General features: G+C 38.5%; 1 protein-coding gene across 7 annotated transcripts in view; it reads right to left on the bottom strand.

Moving 5' to 3' along the window:
• ANO4 (anoctamin 4) overlaps positions 1-25,188 on the bottom strand; it is a 177,785-nt gene that overhangs the window by 14,986 nt on the left and 137,611 nt on the right. For all 7 annotated transcript variants that reach the window (XM_010410747.4, XM_039570997.1, XM_039570998.1 and 4 more), the window contains 7 exons: positions 19,568-19,650; positions 14,120-14,260; positions 11,424-11,588; positions 7,799-7,835; positions 5,272-5,383; positions 4,175-4,232; positions 1,404-1,501 (listed from right to left, as the gene is read on the bottom strand). In XM_010410747.4, the coding sequence (XP_010409049.1) occupies positions 1,404-1,501; positions 4,175-4,232; positions 5,272-5,383; positions 7,799-7,835; positions 11,424-11,588; positions 14,120-14,260; positions 19,568-19,650 (694 nt within the window). The remainder of the gene's footprint in view (positions 1-1,403; positions 1,502-4,174; positions 4,233-5,271; positions 5,384-7,798; positions 7,836-11,423; positions 11,589-14,119; positions 14,261-19,567; positions 19,651-25,188) is intronic.

The raw sequence follows: 25,188 nt of genomic DNA, 5'->3' as shown, positions 1-25,188 counted from the left end.
CACTAGTTAGTATATAGAGAGCAAAAAAACTCCAAACCACAGTGACGGAGATTTTCTCTGAAGTTGTGGTTGGCCACTTTGTCTCAGTAAGATAGAACATGATAGATCTCCCAGATAATTAAGTCCTTTTCCTGACAATGCTTCTTCACTTCTTGCTTTCGCAGTGGCCTGGTATGGTCTGTGAATGGTAAAGAGTGCAAAGTGACTGCAAATAGTCACTGGATTTGGGTAAGGGCAGCATTTCAGGGCTAGAAGGTGGACTGCAGGGTCTGGAGAACAAGAACATCTCTCATCAGAATAAGCTGAAGCCTTTCACAATGTTGTGACTGTGTCTTTCATGTTGTGATTTTCCTTGTGACTCTAAAGTGAAGATTCACTTCACCTGAACCAGTTTATTCCTATTAAATCGCTTGCTCTTAAAAAAATCTCCTATCTCTATCAGTCACCTTCTTTTATTTCTCTTCTGTGCTCCTTGTTAAGTTTCAAAATCTATATTAATAGAATGCAGAGAGTTCTAATGAAAACTGACAAAAGAGATAGGCAATGGAAAGAGAAGGATCAATACTGCTGCTACTGTTCCCTCCTGCCTGTCCCAACTAATTCCTGCAGCCCTAACAGCTGCAAAATACTGGCAAGGAGTGCTAGGCCCAGGAAAGATGGAGAAATAGCAAATCCCTCTGAACTTTGCTAGGGCAAACTTTCTGACAATGTCAGCTCTCTCTTAGATTTTCACACTTGCTAATTTCCCTTGATGACCAGCAACACTGTCTCTGGCATCAACTACGTTAATCATATTAAACCTATATTAATCGTGTTAAACATGCTCATTAAATACTAATCAATAAGGAATGAACCAATAGAAAATGAATAATTGCCAAGCTTTTAGCTAGGGCACAGCTCCATGTTACCTTGAAGATCACAAGGGAACATGTCTACATACCAGTCAGTACATTTTTCTAGCTCTCAGAGTGCATATACCAGCAGTGCATTTTTTCCAGCTTGTACCTGCTCTTTCAGGCATCTTTTATCACCCAACAAGTAATCAAATTTAGAAATTACTGGCATAGCTAAGAAAGGATACATATAATATTTTTCATGTAATCAATACAGTGGTCACACAGTTATTTTTAAGGAGTTTTAGAACACAGAATACAATTTAACAAAATCAAGTACTTCCCATGTATTACTTATTTGTTAATATTTATATCACACTTCCACTTTTGCACACCATGTCCAATGTGGAAAAAAGCACTGAGCACCATCTGCATATCTGGAGTTCTGTATCATGGGGGGGATTTTCTATTGCAGTGAATACTGCATCTTGCTTTTATTAATGGGCCATAAGGAAAGCATAAACTTAGTATTCTATAACCTACAGAAACACACGTATTATATTTACTTACGGATATCCCAATTCCATGAAATTATTCCATGTCTGCTTTAACACCATTATAATACCCATTTGCATACAAAGATCAATAAGGCATCCACTAGGGTGGCACTACAGGAAAAGAAAAAAGAAACAAAATATTAAACAGAAATTATACTGAGTTTTAAAGCATTTCTTAAAGGCTATAAATGATACTGGATCATTTACTAAAAGGAAATTAAATGCATTCTCCTTATTTTTTTAAGAAATATAAACTCATGGGAACAGATGACGCTGTATCATTCTGTCAGCATTTTAAACATTTTAAACCTACCACCTAATTCTCTGCAGAGGTCAGAGTCAGCTGAAACCAGTGCAGTTTTCACATCAGTGCTTCTAATGTTCTGTGCAACAGTGGGCAGGGTGGAGGCAAAGGCCACCAAGTTTCTCCATTGATTTCAATAGTTTTTGGGGAGGGTGACTGTGCATCAAGTCAAAGAATGAAGAGAAAATTCCTCTTGGCTGCACAGGCAAACAGTTTATGCCTAAAGGATAGACCTAGAACTGTTAATTGAGTAGTGTTTAACATCTGTGACTGAGTAAACCATGAAAATCTATTATTTTCTTGAAGAACTAAAAATCTCTAACTGCTGAGCAACAATTCTTAGTGTTTCTTGCTGAGTGCTTGCTTGCTTTAGCAGTGGCCCCAGACCTTGAAGTTGTGGTGCTGCTTTTGGGAGAGATGTTCAGCTAGTACAAATTTAGGTAATTTTTTACCTAGTATTGGACAAACCAGAAAGGGAACAAAAGCCTTCTGTCCTCAAACAGCACTTTGTACAATTGGCTTTGCAGATCCAAACAGTGTAGCTCAAGCTGTATTTTTAAATCTTGGGTATTACAGATAAGTTGAGAAAATCACTGTCATAGAACTGGAATTATTTCTCTTTAACTTTTTAGGGAGAAAAATCAGTTATGACCTGTAATAAAGTGAGACGTGAATTTCTTATACATACTGCATTATCCAGCTCTCAGAACCTGGATCCCTGCTGAGGTTTCTGTTGACCTCTTTCAGCATCTCTTTAGATTAACAGGGTGACAGATTTTTTTTTTTTTTTTTCCATCATTATTACTAAATCAGGATCCTTCTGTTTTTAGGCATCAGTCACATGAGTGAATGTACCCCAAGAGAGGCAGGTGCAGTGTTAATGAAGTAGCAGTGATGTTATAATGGTAACATAAATAATATGTAAACTGTTGTCTGAGCATGTCCATGGACACTGGACTAGTGTTACTAAATGTCTTAGACTTGGCTTCATTCAACAGGTGAAGAGAGGGCTGTTGGAGGGATATCTGGACATTATATTCTAAAGCAGGTTTCTAATAAGACCTAGCACAGATACAGTCAATAATGTCAAGACATTTTTATTAGACTTTTTTATTATTATTAGACTCTTTTTTTTTCTCTGAGAAAAGCTAAACAGGGACTACTAAGAGTAGCTTCCACCAGCAACTGACCAAACCTGTAACACCTCACTGTTGCACTTTCCTCACAAACCTGGTTCTCTTTTCCTTCCATCTCTGCTCCTGCAGAGAGATGAGGTTCTTTCCCTGTTCTCTGATCCTTCTGTGAAATGAATCACCCAATAAATCATCAGAAAACCAATTCAGCCAGAAAAAAGGAAGTTTACTGCTGATATGAGGAACTGAATAGGCTCCTCCTGGAGTTGGACAAGTGAGAGCCAATGCAGAGGAAGAGGAAGGAGCAAACCTCAGGGGGAGGACTCAAAAGGAAGAGCAGAACTGTCTTCCTTTGACAGCAGGAAGTTGTTAGGTCAGCTCAGCCCCAGCCAGATTTTGGAGGGATGTTAAGCAAAATTCTGTCTGCCCATTTATCAAGTATTCTTTCCTTGAATGAGCAGAATTACCTACAAAATTAGGATGGTTTTATTAAAATTATATATATTTTTTGCTAATATTTGAATGACCTCTAATAACCAAAATATTTATGTATCCAGAAGTGTTTGAAAATTCAAGTTGGCAGGCATTTTCCACTTACCATTTGTCATTTATCTGCAAAGTTGTTTCAATTATTCATCTGTGAAGCAGGAAAGAAACCATGGGATTTCAGTGTGCACATAGCAGCACTGGAAAGTAAATGACTGGTCCAGAAACTGCTGCTGTTCACCTCCTATAACTGTCAAATGGACTTTGAATTCTGAATGTATTTGTTAAAAAAAATAAATAAAACAGGATTGGTCCTTGAATAACTTGCAAAACTCTCATTGCTCTCCATATTTGTTTGGTTTTATACACATAGAACATGATGCCAGCAGCTTGTTTGGGAAGTTTGTTTAATTGGTTTGATCAAATTTCACATACATTTTATGTGTCTGGATTTTTAATTCTTTACTGTATTATTTTAGCTCTCTGGTCCACAAGGCTAGAAAAGCTGAAAAGAAAGGATTTCTTACAAGCAAAAAGCTGTCAGATTCGTATCTGTCTTTGATTCATTCCAAGGATAAAATATTTCCAGCATAAATATGTGAGTAATCTTTAAACCGTCTGATACCACTATTCGAATGTGATGCAAACACTAAAACTGCTAGCATTGAAAAGGGAATATATGTATCAATATGTAGATGCTTTTATAGCAGATGGTAGTGTCAATAGTGTGGATTTAGGCAGCAACTGAAAACCCAGTAACACACTCAAAAATGCCTAGAGAGAGTTATGTGTCTGCCTCTGCTTGCATTCATGGCATCCGTGGGCAGCAGATAAATCAGTGTGCAGTTATCAAACACTCACCTCTTCCAGCCTCCACCGGTTTATCAGCCTTAAGTAGGCACCAGGGTGTCCTGTAAATCTTTAACACAGGAATATATATCAACTATGTTGTGTAAGCAGTCTGTTCACAGTACTAAAAGACAGCTCACACTTATTTTAATCTGGTGTTATCTTAATGTGAGTGGTATAACTATAAAAGACATTATGCTGTAAAATGTTTTATGGGTATTCCTGGAATAATCCCCATGAAGGACTAAGGATATTTTTACTTTCAGTTTTCTTTCAATACCAAATACTCTGCTGTTGGATATTCAACATATGCAGAGCAAAGGGAAAATCTGACTGAAGCTGCTCATGTCAGTTTAGAAAATGGCTTTAAACTGCCAGTCCATTTCCTTACACTATAAAATGCTCTGTGATGTCTGCCTTCCTGTGAAATCAGTGAAAATATTAGTTCTCATTAAGAACCATGATGTTCTAACTATTCTTCCATGTTTTTTCCCCAAATCATTCCCATATGCAAAGAATCCATACTAATGGATTCTTCTATTCAAACCTTCTCTACTAAAAAGGTCTTCTGTTTTTAGGAGACTGACAGAAAGAGATATACAAATAATATATACACAGACATATATATATACACAAATAATATATATATAAAATATACAATAAAAATACAATATACAATAAATATATATATGGAAAAACCCCCCAACTGATAGCTCATAACTCACTCTTAACAGTCCAGATCATGTAATTGAAGCAGGTCCCTTCCAACTGAACTATCCTATCCTATCCTATCCTTTATTTATCTATACTTATAACACACATAAAGACAGAGTGAAATGACCTGCATGTATAGTATTGTGAGATGCATCTGTTTCCAATAGTGAAATTGTTAAGTTAATATTGAGACCATGTGGTGACAGGAAATGAAAATTGCATCTGTTTCTGGGCTTTTGAAAGGAATATGAAATTGCAATCTGTTCTGCTTTGCTAGTATGGAATTTGTATTTTGAGATGTGTGATAATATAGTCCATTTTGTTTCATTATAAACAATTTTATTTCTTCTCTCTACTTTGTTTTGCACATATGAGTGTGCAGACATCAATCCTACCTTCCAAGGAAGAATGCTATATAAAAGGTAGAACTGTTCAGATTGACAAACTGAAAAAGAAACATTTTCAGAGTGAAGCTGTTCTCCCACTCCGATTCGGTGCGAGGCTGCTCTGTGAAGAAAATTATCAGAGTTTCAGACATTTATTCAGATTATCAATTTCCCTCAGCACAAAGGCTGCACACACTTACAAGAGCTGGCAATGTATTTGTAAATTAGCCTGCTGTTTTCAAAATATAACCTGGCAGAAGAATTTGTATCCAGAAGCAGCACTCAGCTAGTGAGCTTGTAGAGACTTAGAAATCTATTCTGGTATCTATATATGTATGTTCCCAGGAGACTGTAAGAAAGTGGTCGAGGTAATGCATGTATTAAACATCCCTCCTGTACTTAAGTGGTCTTTACAGGCTCAGGCTCTTCTCTTGTTTCCTTCTCTGTATCCTACCATAATGACACTGCCACTCCACCACAAGCTATTTAAGTGCCTTTTTGTTAGAGATGCCACACTGAACTGAAGAAAATCCTCCTTGTAATTCTGTTTCATGGATTTGCCCACATGCATCAGTGGAGTGCCACTGCATGGCTCCCCTTCCTTGTCCCAGGGAAAAAACCATCACAGAAAACCAAGAAAAAAATATTTTTCAGTGGATGGGCTAAGGCAATCAGGAAAGGGGAAGACATATTCTTCTCTTTGGGTAGGCCCTTATTCTCCATCTCAAGAAATATCAAGACAGAAGTTAACAAAACAATGTCCATGCGAACACCGGTACCATATTCTGGAACTACTTTCCAGCTGGCAGGAGCTTGTTGTTAGCCACCCATTGCTGGGAACAGGAGTGATCAGAGAAGTGGAGGTACTAATGCTGGTTCTGAGTATCATAATGATAGTACTCATAAAGTGCTTCCAAAAGAGCCTCCAGTAAAGCACTGGAAATACAGAAACAACAATAAACTTGTTTCTTAGAGCTGCTCTTTCATTAGAGGCCAGTCTGCAAGAAGGACAAGTTGGACTATAACAATGCTGCTGCAGCTGAACCTTTGCTCACATGCGCATCAGAGACAATGGTGATGCTCTGGAGGAGCACAGATGTGAGTTCTGAAAAAGATCATGTAAAAGCTGAAGAAGGACATCCTCCATGTCCTCAGTGTAGTTTTGCTGCCAGTACCACTTTGAGCTTATTACACTGATAAAGATCATTCAGATCAAATCAGTTCCTCAGGTCATCAGACTAAAAATCACAAAACAGTCTGAACAGGATCGAAACAACTTGACCCACTGACTTTCTGTAAAAGTGCTTTCTGCAAAAAGCAGACATACCTTGATGACAACCTAACAGAAAGTAATCAAGCTTCAAGGTCTCTAGACTATATCTTACTGTCCTCAGCGTGTCAGGACATAGCTTGTACAATTCACAAACCTCAAAGTCATATCTCTCAACGGCAGCTAGCAGATATCTTCTCCATACAGGATATCCATAGAGGATACAGGATAGCAAAAATATTTTAAAACTACAGAATACAAATTATGAGTCTCAGTTTAATAAGAAACAAAACAATAAAATTCTATTGTACACAGATATGTTTTGAACACATTACCAATGACTTCTGGGATGTAGAAAAGCCCTGAGAGTAGCTAAAATCAGCTGTTTCCTCTGACCAGACATCAAAATCTGTCCATCTGGTCCAAAATAATTTCCTGAACATCATCAATGTACAAGTTTCCAGAAGCTCAAAATAACCTCCTCAAACCACTTGTATACATGCAATAATATGGTTTGCTTAATAGGCCTTCAGCCATAGTCTCATTTCAGCCTTCTTGACACTAAAGAGCCCTCACCAATTGCCACCAACTACAGCAATCTTCTGAAAATATCAGAATCTGCATGGAGTCTACCTGAGCCATGGATATATGAATGATAGCCTATTGCTCCCCCATTGGCAGTAGATGCTCTCCTTGGAAAATGTTTCCTTACTCTAGCATGAACACTGCCTCTGTGAGTGAGCTGAAAAGGTTACTGAAATTTAGAACATCATATCATTTAGGTGTAGGTAGAGTTGATGATTCACCTAGTTATTTTCCCTCCTTACTGTCCTTCTTAAAGGCAAATGTTTGATAGCCAATCAGCACCTTAGTTTCAAGCTATAAATTTGTTTTTCAGAAGTGACTCCCCTTTTCCATGTTTACAAACCCTGGAGGTTGTGAGTGCTCAGTCTATCTGAAAACTCATGCCTTTCCCTCCAAGGTAACAATTTTACATTTATTTACAGTAAACAGTTTGTTCACATTCTTTGATGGTAGGGGGTCGAAACAAGAACAAAGATGGATGATTGTTGTCACCACTGATTGAATGGCACAGTAGTTTAGTTTATATACTTCCTTATTATAAACTTAAGAAATACATGAATTCCTATAGATTGCACATTAGTTAGGATTTTTCATATTATACAGACATTTTGAATGTTATCATGGTGTATGGACCAATAAGTCAGTACAATATTATTCAATTTTATATTTAACATTACTTACCTAAATTTGTCAGGAAAAGAGCAACCTTTTCATACAGCTGTAACACAGAAGAAACAGCCTCTTAGTTACATGGTGGCTCAAAAATATAGAACTGCATTCTAGGGAGAGAACATGTTAAGTCCGACATGCAAATGATTTCTGTGACGTTCTGATAATGACAATAAAACTACATAATAATACAGTAATGATATAATCAAACAAGGAAAAGTAATGTTCTTATATCTAATGTTCATCCATAATATATGGAGAAGAAATGCTGTCACTCTCCCTATTTTACATACACAGTGAAAAGGGGTGAGAGAACTTTTCCAAAAACACGAAGTGGAACAATAGCACAACCGAGATTTTTGTTTTAGTTACTGATGGAACATTTACCTCACAAGAAAAAAAATCACCCTAGAAGAGGATACTATGGTATGTTGGATATGTTGGATGTTTGGGGCTTTTTGGTTTTGTTTGGCACTTTGTTGCTGAAAGGAAAGACACAGGGGAGACAGCGTTACCTCAGAGAAAATCCTTAGTAATCCCCACCAAGAGACACATTTCTTACTCTGTGCCAGTGTCATTTTTCTAAATCCTAGGTGGTACTTTCTGCACTTTCAGGTGCCATGCTCTCAAACTCTCCAGGAGACTCCAAACTTCATAAAGATTACAGAACTAACTTGGAGGGTTTTCACAATCAGTATTTGCAAAGGAGTTTTGAACCTATTAACTACATCACCAACAACATCAGTATTAGAGTAAATTAATACAAAGATTTCCATTTGCTTTAAATGAATCTGGAGCCTGTTCCTCCAAATTGCTAAGTGTCCTTAACTCTCACTGATGCCTACAGGAATACAAAGCTTCTCATATTTCAGGCTCAAGTATTTACTTACTCTTACAGTGCATATCAAGCAATGTTTCTTTTTATTTGCAGCTATCCTTAAAATCTCTTGCTTAAATTGAGTTATGTACTGTTTACAGATCAAACTGCCTGCTTAAGAACTGCAGTCATCCAGAAATCTCTCATCCATGTTAACAACCGCTTCATGCTTAGAATAGCTTTCTACTGCCTTTGGAGTAAAAGGTTTTATTTCAAGTAATGAAAAGGTAGTTTCTTCTGGGTGTAAAAGTATCTCCTAAGGGCAACTGTAAATGTGCTAAATGTCTGGGTCATTTATACCCTGATCCCAGCAGGGAGTGTGGTTTTTTTTACAGATGTACGCTGCTCTGCAGAAGGGCTTATCAAAAGTTCCAATTTGTTGCTATTCTATTTGGAACAGTAAGACTGTGTTAGAGATTCTGTTAGCAATGTTTGGATCTAAATATCTGCTACTGTAGTTTATCACTGCTACTCCCAAGAGGCCCTGTTTAGGATCATATTGTGTTCTCTGTTTGTATTTTCCACGTCAATATTACTGGAATTAACAGTTTTACATAACCTAGGTAAAGCTAGTGGTTGTTTTCAGGTCAGGCTGCAGGATTATCTGGGAGACATTATGCTTGAAGGTCATTTTGTTTTGTCATGATGGATGTGTCAGAATAGGTGCCTAATGCTCAGAACGTCTGGTCTGGAATTTACTAGTGGTCTAGACCTTTCCCCTGATGCTTTGAGGGGCTGTCAACTTGTTTCAGAATCACTGCTGGTTTTCAAGGCTTCTAGCAGTGAATTCTCTACTGCTGTGCACATCTTGGTCCATTCTGGTTTTATTACTGTATCTTTTCTTGCTCTTCTGACACTTTTCTTGACTCACAGTTCATGGAGGATTCAACTACCTGAATTGCTTCTGGGGATTTTTTTTCTCCCAAAAGAAATCCCACCATTGCCCTTCAGTAAACTACATTAATCCATCATGGGAAGCAAGGGATTATGTTCCTAAATCCTTCCTTTGAAAAACTCCTGCAGTTTCATATTTTGTGGATCTTTTTCTTCCATGAGCTATATCCAGATTTAAGGCCGTAGTGTTTATTGAATGGTGATGACTATAAGGCTTAAGAAATCCATCTTTGCAGCGCTCCACTTATTTGATTATTTTAGGAAATAAAACAAAGTTTCTCGAAAGGCACCTTCAAGCAATCCTCCATTATTTAAAAAAATTCTCTGAGTTGTAAAACTCTTTGAGAATGAAAAAATTTTGTTTGTGCAGCATTTCTTTGTTGCTGCTTCACTGCATATACAATGACTTACACTGAGAGCTCGAAAAGGGATGTTGTACTGGCATAGATATATATAGTTTTCTTTTTTTTTCTTTTATGCTTATTGTGTGCTCTAGGTGGAGTAAAGAAAACACCCAAAAGCTGGAGACAAAAACCCAATAAAATAAAAAAAACATAGAAGAAGAGAGCCCTCAGTACAAATTCAGACAGAAAACCAGCTTCCTCCTTTCTGTCCTTTCTCAGCCTATAGTCCCACCTAAGGGAAAACATAGGAAAGACAACAGTTCTAGATAGATTGTCTTAGTTACTAATCCAGTCTTGCCTATGCCAAAGGAAGAAGCAAAGTCCTGCAGCAAAGACTCTTGGGATTTCCTGCCATATAAACAAGGACCTGTTAAAAATAATTTTTAGATCATGGAAATGCTTGGATATTGCATAGGAAAGAAAGCAGTCCCCAAGCCAGCACTTGGAAATGAGCAGACCTGAAATAACATCTCATCTTTTCCCTTGGAAGTAAAGCAGCGTATCTCCTGGAGTGAAGCCTAACAAGCTTTTTGCAGAAGATGCTGGCTATTGAGTAGGTAGTGATATTCCACCCTGGCTCCAGTACCCAGGTGGTTTGTAGATTGAACTTTTCTTCCCCTTAAAAGGCATTTTAATAATGTCAGTTGACAAAACCTGATAGTGAAAGGCCATACACCTCTTGCCAAGAGCAACAAAGAGCAGACACATTGCTATCAGAGCAATATACAGGACTATCGACATCTCAGTGGAAGGAGGAAACTCATTCCCCATCTAATCTATGCTATACTGTCTTACTGGGACTGCTGCCACATAGAAATTCCATTTTTGTCTTTGTCCCAAGTCTGGTTCCAAATCAGCTCACAACAAGGACCTGCCATCAGCCAGCCCCACTGCAGTGCACCCAGACCATGTCTCTGGTGCACACTGGCAAGGCTGTGGCAGCTCTAGAGCAAGTCATGTCTGCTCAAGCCTTGTGAAGCTTTCAGCCCAAGAGAGTTCTGCTTATGGACATTGTGTCTATATATGCATATCCTCACTGGAAAAGTACTGTGAAAACTGAAATTGGAATTGCTGGAAATAGTGTTAATAAGAATTTAGCTTTGTCACTATATTTAAAAAATGACATCAAAACACAATTAAAAAGAAGAATATTAATGAAGTGGACTGAAAACTGCGAACATATAAAAGGAAAAGAAGTGGCAAAGGATAAAGCAGGAGTATGATCATGTCTCCCTAAAATATTTTCAGAATATTCAAACATGTTTTACATAGTATTTTGGGCTTGGAATTGCACTACATATAAATAGTGAACGATGTCCATAAACAATAATTCAATGTCTGGCTTAGCCAGGCACTCCACTCCTGCTGAAAAAGGAAGTGAAAGCATTTAGTTGTCTGCTGACTGAGATATCTACTGCTCTGGTGGCTCAGGTATAACTTCAGATGTGTTAATTTTACTCACCACATTCAGTAGCATGATGATGCAAAAGTTGATGCACACTGCAGTCCCTGTAGTTGCAACCTGAGAGTTATTCCTGATTAAAGCCCACTTAAAGGCAGCAAAAGTGCTGACAGTCACAACACGGTAAATAACAATGCCGAAAACAGCAGCAATCACCACACAGATCTAAAGGAAGAAAAAAACAGTGAGAAGAACCTGAAAACTTGCAGTGGAACAGGAGTGACTTTCTCCCTGAAACTCTGAAAATTAAATGAAATGAAAGACTTTAAAAATGCATTCCTTTTGATTCCAAAGAAAGGTTTCAACATGATGATTTTTCTTATTTTTAAGTTCTTTTTATTTATCATAGGGAAAAATATAGGTGAAATAATATTAAAATAATTTTTAGTTTTAAACATTTTCTTGAAAATGTTCCTCTTCCTTAACATTAATGTGGGAGACAGTGTTGCCAGCTCTGGGAATTAGAAATTTTCCTTATCTGCACATGATGTGCAAAGGCTAGTCTCAAGCTTATGTCCCAGCTTGATAGTATCATACTTGGGATGCATTCTGTGCTTTGAAGGACTTCACACTTCACACAAATGTCTCCATTTGTAAGCACTGCCTCAACAACAACCCTGCCAAGCTAGCCTAGCTAGCTGTTTCTTCCTACAGTTCTGGAAATTTTCTATGTAGAGAAGGTAACAAGTTCAATTGCCCTTGTGCCCTTCTCTGATGAAACGTTCAGCAAAGGTGACAGTGACAATGAGAAAGGCACAGCTGAGCCAGGCTGCTTAGTCACTTAATGTTCCTTATGCAACAGTTGGGCTCCAAATGACAACTGTTTTCCATCATGACCAATTTATGTCACAGTTTAGCAAGCCATCTAAAGGACAAATAGTTGGGAATCAGCATGAGTGACTCCTCTCAAAGACACTTGGACACAGGACCCATCAGCAACCTTATTTGGCAAGGAGAAAGAGTTTCCTCAGTAGAAGGCAGAAAATTATTTGCAAAAGAGGTGTGTTCCAAGGTTGTGCATAGCCATTTTAAACCAATCAAAACTGAAGTATATCTAAGTTAATTGAATGGACAAAATTACTTGGAAAACACCAAATGATAATCCATCTGGTTTCATATTTTCACATTCATTACAAAAGTGATTGAAAAAATCCCAGTGGAGGTGTAAAAGGAAAGTGTGTGTGAATGTGAAGGATTATCTCTGGATTCCCTGTATAGTGTCGAGGGGAAGAAGGGCCACTTCCCTTTTCCTTAACAGGGAACCACTTACCTGTTTAAAGCTGTATTAGTAACTACACTGCGAGAGTCAATGCTGAAAAATTTTGAGAACTGTGCTAACCTGAAGTTTGGTGAGCATATATCTCCTATGCTTATAGGTGTAATTAAAAAAAAATATTCTTATCTAAATGGTCAAAAATGTGAAGTTCTTCTAACTTGCTGGAAGCCCATGCTATGCCAACAATAAAAATATCTTCAATGAAAATAATTCTTGTCTTGTTTCAAGGGCTGTTATGGGGACAATAATTTGTAGTGCATGCAATTTAGAGCAAGGCTACTCTCTCTGGCACTTTGAGTAAGATCTACCACTGCTCTAAGGAGATTAATGACTGAGTTTGCATAGGGTAAAATACTGCCTCCCTTCAAGAAAAAAAACATAAGGAAAATACACAAAATATCGGAGTTGTGGTACCAATTCTGAGCAAGGACTGCAGTCCTGAGTACGTGTCCTCAAGGGCTGAGTCAGAGTGTCCATCACCTGACGTACCAGAGCACAGCTCATCTCAATAACGCTCTTGCCTTTCTTGATCTAGATTGCTTTGGGCAATTTTGAAGCCATCAGCTTCTTACTGTCCTCTGCCCTGTTGCTGGGTCAGCTCAGCTACCTGGCTCTCCACAGCTCCTGAGGCTGTACACATCTATCATTTTCTTCTCTCCTGGAAAAGCCATAGTAAATTCCGTGACAGCCTGTTGATTCCAGACCAGCACTGTGTTTTCAAGACCAGCACTACCACGCCTGTTGTCATGTGAATAACAGCCCACAACTGCTTCACTGAAATTAGAGGGTGGGGGCGTTTCTGCAGAAATACACGCAGCTCTCTGTTAGGAGAGATTTTGCTGCTCCTTTTAGTTTTGCACTTTGTAAAGGGGATAAATGCAACATTTTAGTCAAGGAACATTGGTTTCTCCATTTCAGCTGCACTAAGAACATGAACCCTCTTTCCTTATCTCCTCAACACACTGAGAAACTAGGTAGTATTAACATCATTAAGCGCTCTAGGCATCTTAATTTAGGTTCTCTGTGAAGTTTACAAAGAACAACTGCTTCTTTTTCTGCAACTTCCCCCATCACTCTGGACTGTCTACACAGGGAAGGCTACCAGTGAGCTATTCAGTCAACTGAAGTTGGTGCCTAAATGTGACAGTGTCACTATTCTGGCATGTGTAAACTACATACAGTGTTACAGGTCTAGCCTTGAAGGAAGGGATTAGCTATCTGTGAGATTTAGTGAAGAGTGAACCAGTGTAGGACTTGACAGAAACTCAAGTGATTTGCTATGTAAATTTTCAACCTACAGAAAACATGCTAAAGCTTATGTCACTTTCAAGCAGTCATATCCAGTATTTACCTACTCTGCTAGCAGAGATAATGATATTTTGTTCTTTTTCAACTGGTAAATAAATAAAAGTTCTCAAACCATAAAAAATATTCCAGATGCAGAAACGATGAGTCTGCTGCATTTATCTGCAAATGCTTGATAAGGCTCTGGCTTCCCGGATATGGGGTTCATTCGTTCTTTCTTGGAGTATTTGGCTTCAAACTGCGGACGTATTTCCTCCTAAAGAGCAGACAGATAATGTTCACATACAGCACAGCTAGGAAAAACTCTGCAGGAAACTTCAGCTCTTTCATCAGATCACTGTTTTGGGGAATTACATCTTTGAATTCAGCAGCTGGCACAGCTGCTATAAAAGCTGAGCTGGGAAATCAGGTCTCCTTCATGAGAACTAGAATAAATCACTGTACCCATAAAAGTAAATACTGAAAGTATTAAGTAAAATCCCCAATTAGTTATTCCTCTAAATAATGCTCTTTCAAAACTATGTGGCCGCAAGACAAATCATTTTAAGGTTGATACCCCAGAACTTTTCAGTCTGACGTGATCCTATTGATAGTGGAATTGTACAACTAAGCAAAACAAATCCCAACAACCAAACCTCCTTTTTCCAAACCTAATTACTGTTTCTTAGGCATTTGGTTACATTTCCATTACCAGCAAAAGCTTCTCAGCATTTGAAGAAGAATCCATGCCACCTAATTCTACTCAATTACTTCTTAACTTGGCAGGAACATAATCATGTTAGCAGGAACAACTTGCAGCAGCAGCAATGTAAAATCCTTCCTTGCCATTAAAAACCCCCTTGTGAAATGAAACCTGGGGATTACTTGGGTAGAGGTTTGGTTACATCTGTTTACAGCATTGTCAGAAGACAGGGTTCACCCTTGGTGCAGTAGCACCTGCAGCAGCGCTACCCCGCTGCCCTGACATGTGGCGGTTCACCAAGAGCCACGTGTCCTGTGCCACCTCACTCCAGTCTGGCATCCAGGACACTGTGAGAGGTGAGAGAAAGCACCAGGCTGGGAGGATGGACTCTCACAAAGGCTGGCAGACATTAGAGCAATGTTTGTAGTGCTCTGCTGTATACTGGAGAGCTGCTCCATGGTACAGCTGGCTACAAGAGAGCAGACGAGAACCAGCTTACAAATTTCGGTCACTTCCAACCCTTCAACCGCATGTAACTGAACTCTGACTGACTAAAGTTGTAAAAGCCCAGACCTTAAATGACTGCATTGAAGTAGGTGAATGTCAACTGCTCACACAAATCTTTAGAATGTGAATAAAAGTGAGGTATCCTAAAAGCCTACATACTTTTAAAAAAATTCCCCTGAAGAGGAGGGGGAAAAACGTTGTGTCTTATTCTCCTTCTTCCAAGTTTTGAAGATGCTTTCTCAACACAGTTAATTTCCGAATTCATGCAGCAACCTGGTAACAAGTTATAAAAACAAATAAAGAGGCATGTATGCCTAGCTGCAATGTAACTAATTATGTGCTTGAGGGAAACTGTACACAAAGGCTAAGCATGTTTCTGTGGAGGCAGGGTAATACCTTGTTCTTATTCTATTTTGCTCAAGCTGTTCCTGCCCTATCAGGGCTGAAGGAGGCTGAGCAGACGGTAATCTGGTAAAAGGAACAATGTAGGTAGAGCATTCCTGTGTGCCCAGGGGCATGAAAAAGGACAGAGTGTGATAGCAGTCAATCAGGCTTCTTGAGAATTGCACACTGTAGATTGTGCAAGGGCTCTGCCAGCTGGCTTCTCATCAGCAAGAAACCTTTACTTCTCTGCACCTCTCTCTGAGCCAAGTTTTGATTATTTTTTACAATCTGAAGTGTAGGGAAGTTCTTATCATATCCACGTCCTACAATCTCCAGTTGATGCAAATAATGCAAATGCTATTTTTACAGATATTCTCCAAAAAAATTTGAAACTCTGGCATGAAACTTTGTCCCTGTTTAATGATAATCAGCAATGCCTGGGCAAGTAAACAGTACTGTGTCTGGCTGAGGTTAACGATACAAAGAAGGTGACACTGAAGAAAAAGAAAAAAATGTGCTACAAATAGCAACAGAAGCCTGATTTCATCTGGGAGTGCCAGGAACTGTGTGCATTTGGTTTCTTGTGGCGTGCCCACCCAAGACCCAGTTGCTGTCCATGTCTCCCATGTTGCACCTGGTTTACAAGAACAGGAACCCCAGATACGTAGGGTTGAAAGAGCCAGAACACATTCAGTTCATGTCCCCAGACTGAGGGGCCTGAACATTGCAGGGGTTACTGTATGCCTTTCTTGGATGAGAATCTAAAGTGGGGAGGAATTCACAAGGTTGCATATCTGAATAAGTGCAATTCTCCTTTCCATCATCTTCATTGTTTCATTTATTTGTCTCTCCATTTGGAACAGGAAGGTGATAACAAAGTGATAGGAAGTCTTATAAATTTTTTTTTTTTCAGCGTACTGTTGGTAGGAATTAATGAATTTCCCTCTGTAGCAAAACCTTATTTTTCAATTTGACAATGAAAATTAAAGCAAGCAAAGGCTAGACACATAATGTTAATAAAAGTAACAATCTTCATTATCAAAAGCTTGAGATTTAAAATGGTAATTAGAACTCTTTAATCGATTGCTTTGAAATAACTAATAAAAGCAATCAGCTGATTTTTTCTAGAGATAACTGAATGGAAAGTGGAGAGGAAATCTAATTAGCAGTGATTTTATTAGAAAGTAGCACTTTTAGGAGAAAAAATTTCATCTTATGGAGACCAAATTCTCATTGACTTCTCACTGATGTACAACTTCACAATCAAACTCCACAGGATGAGTCTTTTCCACCCTACATAAAACAGACTGTTCTCCTTCCTTCCCACTTCTCACACATGGATAATTCCAACTTTTTCATAAGAGAAATCATATTGATTTCTGGAGTATCAAATATGGATTAATGTGCATTGCCTTAGACCAGATATTTTTGCTCTAGAAGAGCTACTCTAAATTTCTTTGTGAAATTTCTCCATTTTTTTTCCAAGAGTTATCTAATCCTTCAACAGGTCAATTACTGAAGTTCTTCCTAGTCCAAGAATATTGTTCTCTATATTCCAGATGTAGAAAAAGGATTTGTAGATTGAAAATTTGAATCTTGATCACAATTATAGCACCCCCAGAAGTAAGTCTCCATGCAAAGCCTGTGGTTTGCAGGTGAAGATAATGGCAAAGTGAAGAGGTGGGCTTTGAACCACAGAGCAGGGAAATGATCTCAATGCTTCTTCATCTGGAACACTTGCTTCCAAACTCTGACTTTCTCAGGGCAAAAGTGCAGTTCCAATGGAAAAGTGCAGCATTAGATGCTCAAGCAGAGGGAGCAGTGGCCCATTGAGCTGACCCTGAAGCAGGGACATGCTTGAGCTGTACAGTAGGTGTGGGGAATGGTGGCTGTAGCATCTTCAGAGAAGATTCCTCTGGGAGCCAGTCAGCTCCTACTCTTTGGATCCCATTGAATGGTGAACAAAGGAGGAACTGATGCCTGAAATGCCAATGAGATACTGATGTTCTAATGACTGGCCACACAAATCTTTGAGAAGCAGCCTGCTGAGTTCCTATGAGTTCCTATGAGCATCTTTAACCTCTTATTTGAGAAAGGTACAACATACTTCAGAAAAAACTTCTACCTCCTGCTGTAGAGACTTATGAGACTCCCTCTAGAACTGTAAGGAGGTGCACTGAACAGCTCTGGTAGCTCTGGAGCAGGTACAATCACCACTACATCTGACACAAGTCTTGTTGACCGAGCTTACTGGAAAAACCCTTGTGTGAGAATAAAAGACCAGCTGATAGCAACAGGGAGCAGGTATCCTCTGAAAATTACTAACATGCAAATATCATCCTGCAGGCCAAACTGAAATAATCTGCCAGAGGAATATAAACATATCTTACAAAAAAAAAAGCAAAGTGTCACTTAAGGACAACCTTACCAGGAAATTCAATATTTGTAAATGAACTGATCATAGAAGATTCAGGTGGATGGCTTTATAAACCAGCATAATCCCAAATCCAGGTAGGTTAAGTGGTGAAAGATGAAGATCTATAACATCCCCAACTATAAACATCTGCAAGACCAGGCTTCCTGGGAAAAACATAAAGAGGGTCTCATACTGTACTTTTGTATTTTGTTAAAGGCTCCTTCTGATTCCAGGGACATAGAGGGAGCTGTAATTGTCACTTGGAAATTGCAATTTGGGGAAGCTGTCTTCTGCCTTAGCTGCCAGCAGCGGCAGCAGTGGCTTTTTTGCAACTAGCCATGAGAAGACATGATCCCTGCAGGTCAATCCTGACCACTATGTGAACCTCAGGCAGGGCTATCTCAGTCCCTCTGTGACTTGCCAGCGTTGGCAAGAGCAGGCTGCTAATCTCAGAACAGCTGAATCAGTATTAGAGTATTTCCTATATATATGATGGTAGTCCTGAGGTGTGAGCAAGAACAGACTGCATGTGTGCACAGGTAACAATGTTCCTGTTGTTATAAAGAAAGCAATTTCCAGTTGTGTAAGTTACTCATGTTATGTTCTTGGGTTATTTTCTTAGCAATTAAGCATTTAAAAGAAAATCCTACCAGCAATCGCACCATTTCATGGCCTCATTGAACTGTTTTGCCTCATACAGACAAAAATCCCGTAACTCAGAAGTCTGTTTCTCTGCTGGCAAGATTGATAAAAAAGAAAATCTTCCACCAAAGCAGCAATGTAGAAGTTCTACTGCATTGAGACCACTGCAGCAGCCTCTTACCATCTCTCCAGGAGCTGCTGTCCAAGAGCTTCTGTAGAGTAAGGAGAGCAGATTTGTAGACACCTATATGTCCAAATCCCACTTGAAGAGCACTTTTTCTGCAACACTCACTGAATCTTGCTTTTCTCCTGCATAATAAAACCTTCTTGTTCTATTTAGACCTCAGTTCTCAGTCCCAAGAGCATATGGTTTCTTTCCAGTGACCACCAGAGGAAAAGGATAAGGCTATTTTCTGCAGTTTAGTTTCTTCCCTAAGGGGATTTCCTGTACCAACATAGAATGAATTAAGTCCTCTCTCCCTCTCTCTTTATCTCTCTCTCTCCATAGCACTTAGATAACCAGCACCTGAATGTTCAGAAGCTGGTACAAGCCTCAAAAGGCTTTCTCTTCATCAATACTCTCAGTGACAAACTAAAAGAATAGATAAAAAGCTAATTTGCCAAAATTCTTGGTACCCTGAGATGTCAAGAATTTCCAGCTTCCAAAATAAAAATGCATTTCTCCCATAGTGCATTTTCCCCCCGAAATGTCTCAAATTAATTTAGATTACCAAAAGTGTGAAAAAGGAGAATAGTTTAGCCTGGAGAAAGTTTCTTTATATTCCAGAGGAAACATCTGAGAAGAAAAATCCTTATTTCATAGTTTATAAAGATTTAAAGAATGAACTGAAAATAAATGCAAAATGAAACCATACATTTTCAACCAAATAATTTTGTATTAAAGATGAAGGAGTACATGTTTTTATACAAACCTCTTCTTCTTCCCAGTCTATCAAGTCCCAATCATAAGCAATTACTGCTCGCCTTCTCTTCCAAAACTCCAGAAAAACAGTAGCTAGAGCAAGTAGAAAAAAGATAGAAAACTGTTTTTAAGTCAAGAAAATGTTAATGACTATCACAGAACTGTTGAATGAAGCTGTTACATTATTTTCTTTTCTTTGCATAAGTAGGTTCCTTTGAACAGCAAATCATGCTGATGATCTAAACTTCTTTCAAAAAGCATTGCTTTCTAAGGATTAGCTTGCTTGCTTCAAGTGTGATTGAGGCTTTAGAGATTTCATTTGGTGCTAAATGAGAATGTTTAATTTATAACCAACCAAGTGAGGGCTCTCAAAGAATATAATTGTTCCTATGAATCGTCACTGCTAAATAAAGCAAATTTCTGATGAAGCTAAAGGTTACTTGGGGCTGTTGTATATTAAGCAGTAACTTTCTTTCTTTGAAGACCATTTACATTACACAGAAACCAGAAGCCACAGGAAGCACAGTCCAGTGCATATGAAAATCTGTTGAGTACTAGTGGGGAAATGGGAACTTGTTTACACCTTTTTAATCCAACCCCTTTTTTTTACACTATGTGAGTTTGTATATGTGGTGTGGCATTTATATCTGATAATAAACATTTTGTAGTACAGCCCTTATTGATTGAGTTCAAGATAGATTAACAGGCCTGCACATGACTGCTATGGGAAGATGACTGGGAGTAAAATTAGAGAAAGCTGGAAGGTTATATTTGCGTTCTAACAGAAGTTAGAACAGGATGGACACTACAGGGTAAAATACAGTTGCTGCTCCCTGGATGGAATGTGGTTGGCATGCCCGAAACCTATTCCCCCATGACTCCCCACATACCCAATCTGCAAACTTAAGCACCTGCTAAGGGGAATGGAATGGAGGGTGGAGCAGAAAGGAGACTCAGAGGTCAGGCTCTGATGTAACCCTTGCAGGGAGGGGAACTTGATGTTCCTTTGCAGCCGATAAAACTGCATAGCATCTGTCAGTCAGGGGAGGCAGGAGAAGATGTCTTGTTGCTGAGCCAGTAACTGTGGTGAAATCATTCTCCTTGGATGAACTTGGTTCATTAAAACCTAACTGTAATATTAACACACGCCTCCATCCCGAAGTTACCTGCCTTCAAGGTACGACCACCCCTCACTCATGCATGGGCATGCACTCCATATTTTATTGACTATATCCTTAAGAGAGAAGTGAGAGAATTTTACACCTATCAATAACAAAGGTATGTATCATTAGGGTCACTCAAGCTCCACCTAAATGTAAACAAGTAGTATAAAAGTAAGCTAAGAATGGTGAAAAGTTAGAGAAGATTCCATCGTAACTTCTGGGATCAGGGGACAGGCTGAACCTGTCACCTCCCCCAAAGGAATGCCTATTGGGTAAGAACTGTATGCTGTGCTTGCTGATGATCATCTCGAGCTAGGTTTGATTGATGATTACAGCTTGTCTAGATATTGCTTTGAACAGATTTTTGCAGTCAGATACTATCACTGTCAATCTCTGAACTTTAACCTGTCACAGTTTTCTACTCTCAGTGTGGGTACTAATAAAGAGCACTATCCCCTCAACTGTTGGTGTATGTCCTTCAAGGGCGCTGGCAGTTGCCAGCAGAGGGCAACACACTTGAATAAAAGCGTGAAGACCCGGGAGGGGATCTCCCTTCTGTTGTCGGTTTGTGTCCCTGAACAAGTCAGTCAAACCATCCTCTAATCCAGTGGGCAGCTCAGTGGAGAGTCACCCTTACAGGACAGAGTAATCAGACACAAAGGTATTGGCTTTTCTGCAGTGCTGACAGACCAATCGAATATAAAGGATTTGAGGAAATTCCCCCTTTGACATGACAATTGTGCTTCCATTTTGTGATGGAAAGAACAATCAAGGAAACAGTAATAACATAATATGCTCATAATCTGAAGATTAATACTCAGCCTGTTTATAGTTACAGGGGTTTTAAACATTTATTTTGTGTAAAGGATGTAGAAACTACCTAAAGCTAACAGAAATCAATGGACAGGCTTCCTCTCCCACTGTGAAATTTGGCTCTTTCCTTTATTGCTCACTGAAAAGCAGCAGATTGATAACCAGAGAACATAAACCTCTTTGTTCATGAGCTAGCACAGTATCAGCTGTAACAGTGTCACAGTAGTCTGGCAATATGCTCCACATCCAGTCATAAAAGCACCTCCTTAATGATCTGTTTGCCCTACTGCAGCATATTAATAAAAATGGGACATGATACTGAGTACTGCCATAAGTTTGGCAAAAGTTAATTTTTAGACAGTAAGAATTATGTTTTATTGTACTACCCAGTGCAGCTAAGGTATATTTAGGAAATGAACACTACAAGCAGACAAGGTAAGGTATCAAAAGCATGTGTAAGGAAGCAAATATTTGGTTTGATGGCATTTTCATATATCATGTAAATCTTTTTCTGAAAGCTGGAATTGTGTTACACCAAGTAACAACCACTTTGATTTTAGTCTAATAAAGAGCCATGAGACTAATGTTTCTATAAATGTTTGTAATAACTGCAGTATGATTTGTTGTGATCAGCAAAACTAGTTAAGTGCTAATGAGGCTCCGCTGCTGCTGAACCACCACAAGGTTCATTCCTTGATTTTTTTTTCTGGTAGAACTGCTTCTGTCCTATCAGCTCATATTGAATTATTTTGTACAGGCTTAACAAGTAGTCCTGCACTTTTTGGAAACCTAGGAGAAAGAAGCCTGATTCCATTCCAAAAAGCTGCTGGCAGCAGAACTCCAGTAGGTGTTTGAGTTCCGGGCACAAACCTCTCAGATACATCTTTGTTGAACAATACTTATTTTCTTTCTTGTTTTTCCCACACCTGGAGTGAGGAATTTATACATATTATGTTTAGCATATTTAGCACCTGTCAGAGTAAGCATGTGCAGTTCCTGAAGCTCCTTTAGAAAGTTATTTTCTAATTGTTAAGTAGCAAATGTGATGTTCTGTACAGTGCTGTTTTAGCTTTCACTGTGTTACACTTTCCTCCCTCTATTCAGGTCAGTACGAAGTTTTCCCTTGCTAGATATTTTAAAATGTGCTATAAATAACCATCTTTGATTGATTCACTGTACTATTGATGTCTTCTAAAAATACTGCATTTTCAAATTTCTCTGCTTATTTTCTAATTGTAATTTTAACTACTAATACTCTATACAAACTTCAGCATTCTTTTCTGACTTTGACATTCAGTAGGACACAGTTGCATTTTCCCATTTGTGTGCTTAAATCAGATACTGAGTTTTCTCCAAAATTCCTGCTTGCAATTTTGAATTTCTCATTGGCCTTAGCTCCCAGATCTTTTATTAACTTTTGCTGTACTATGTTTGTACTACTTCAGAGCTCAACCTTGCAGCTGAGTCCTCAATATCCACTTGTACAAACAGCTGTCTTAACATCATTTCCTCAGATGCTTTTGTAACAAGTTGTGATCTTATCTCATAATGCAAATGGCCTCTTGTAGCAAATAGCTTTATCCTGACCTTCTCTCAGAAATCCTCTCTCTACTGTATTTCAGAGCACCATTTAATATATCCATCCTGACTCCTAGAATATATTCTATAAACCAGGAGTATTGCTGAAGAACATCCTTAACTTCTATCTCCTCAGAGAGCAGATCAATGTGAATGTTTTATGCTAGAGGCAAGATTTGTAGGAAAGTAATATCTTTTATTAGACTAAAAGATACATACAAAAAAAAATTGTTTTATGTTGGCATTTCTTACTGCTTGAAAAAAGTGTTAAACTCTTCATGCCAGGCCTCTTTTTCTCCTCCCAATCTTGCCTTTCAGTAAGTGTTCTAAAGCTACTTCCTTTATCAAAGGAAACATTCTACACAGGAAGAAATTTCAAAAAGGATTTTTCTTGCATCCCTTAGTCCCCCAAAGATGTGCACGGAGAGAAGCTACCACCAGCCTACCCTGTCTCCAGCAATGCTTTAGAAATGATAATTAGCTGGACTTTCCTATTGAAAAGTTACAGAATTTTGCTATAGACCTTCAGGAAACATCTAGACAGTAATATCTTTGCAACAGGTTTCCCCAGTACCTCAATTTGAAAAGCAAAATCTACAATTCCATCTGGCTTTATTGAAACATGGTGACAGTCAATTGAGTGTCAAATTTACCTAGATTTTTCTAATGAGAATTACTTTTTTCCTTCACTTTGAATGTCTACATTTATTTTGAATTGAGATCTTTCTCTCATTTTCTGTTTTTGGTAAGAATCTCATTTAGGCAGTAAAAAGAGAGGAACTTTTCTTAGGTATGGGAGCTACTTTATCCTAGAGCCCAACATTTCTCAAGGCATATATAAAGAACAAAGTGTAGGTGTTTCCCCCTAGCACAGAAACACAAAATATGATATTGTTTCCCTATTTTTGAAAGCTTTGAACATCTGGAAAATGTCATCAAGACTAGAGATTCTTAAAAGAAAAAATTATTTTCCAGCTTCTGAGATGATCACATCTCAATGAGCACCAATGACGATCTGTTCACCAATAAAAAAATCTTTAAAACTGTTGGTGATTACAGGGATTTACTTCTTCCTATAAACCACAGAGATTTATAGATTCAATCAGTTTGAAAGGGTATTTCCTTTCAACAAAACCTTCAATACCGAAAACCTTATACAAACTACTAATGAATTCCTGAAGTGCACTGAAGGGAAGCTACCTTTTGTCTTTTGATACATCAGTTAAAAATGAAAGTTGCTTTAAGTCATATGGCTGTCAGATATACTTTGGTAAGTACCATACTTTTTTTCTATTGCATCAATTATTTTTACTTCTTTGCTTACACCAGGCAGAAATTAAATAAGTGAGGTGGAGGGTCAATATATTTTTTGAAGAAAAGTGTATTTCTATTCCAATATCTTCTGGTGCACTTAACAATTCCAACCTTTGATGGGTCTCACTCATGCCACAATGAAGCATTATAAAAGATGGGTCCCTGAGCTTCAGTGCCCTACAGTCAGGCTCATTGCTGCTCCACAAATCAAGCAGCCCCTGCTGGTATTTGTCATGGTAATTCCTCTCTGCAGCCTGGCCACAGCAGTTTGCTCATCACTTGGAGATGCATTTTATTTATATTTAAAATGGGAGCAAACCGCTTAATTCATCAACTAAAGAGGTCTTTAGAGTAAAAGGAGGAAAGCACCATACAGATCACCTCTTCATGGAAAGACCAATCTAGCCACACCTGGTTTTGAAGCTCCCAAGCAAATGGCTGAGGCTTCTCTCTCGAGATGGGAGCTTACTAATGGATCTAAAGACAGTGAAGAAAATACTTTGGATAATAATAAAACAGTGTGTAAACTCTGGCTAAAGAGGTAGCACAGTTCTATCTGCCTTTTTTTTTCTTTTGTTCTCTTTTTATGAAAGCTCTGCCATAATTATTTAATATGTTAGTGTCTGTCAAACTGGATCATCTGGAAGGCTGAACTTTTCACAGCCAATATTTTATGTGGTTGCCAGTTGTTTCATGCTGACAGCAAAAGCATTTCCACAACCAAACTACTCTCATTGATTCTTCTCTTCCTCTATGATTTACT

Source organism: Corvus cornix, chromosome 1A (assembly GCF_000738735.6).
Source record: "Corvus cornix cornix isolate S_Up_H32 chromosome 1A, ASM73873v5, whole genome shotgun sequence".
Lineage (NCBI taxonomy): Eukaryota > Metazoa > Chordata > Aves > Passeriformes > Corvidae > Corvus > Corvus cornix.
Note: the sequence above shows the minus strand (reverse complement) of the source record. Positions and strands in the feature narration are given on the sequence as shown.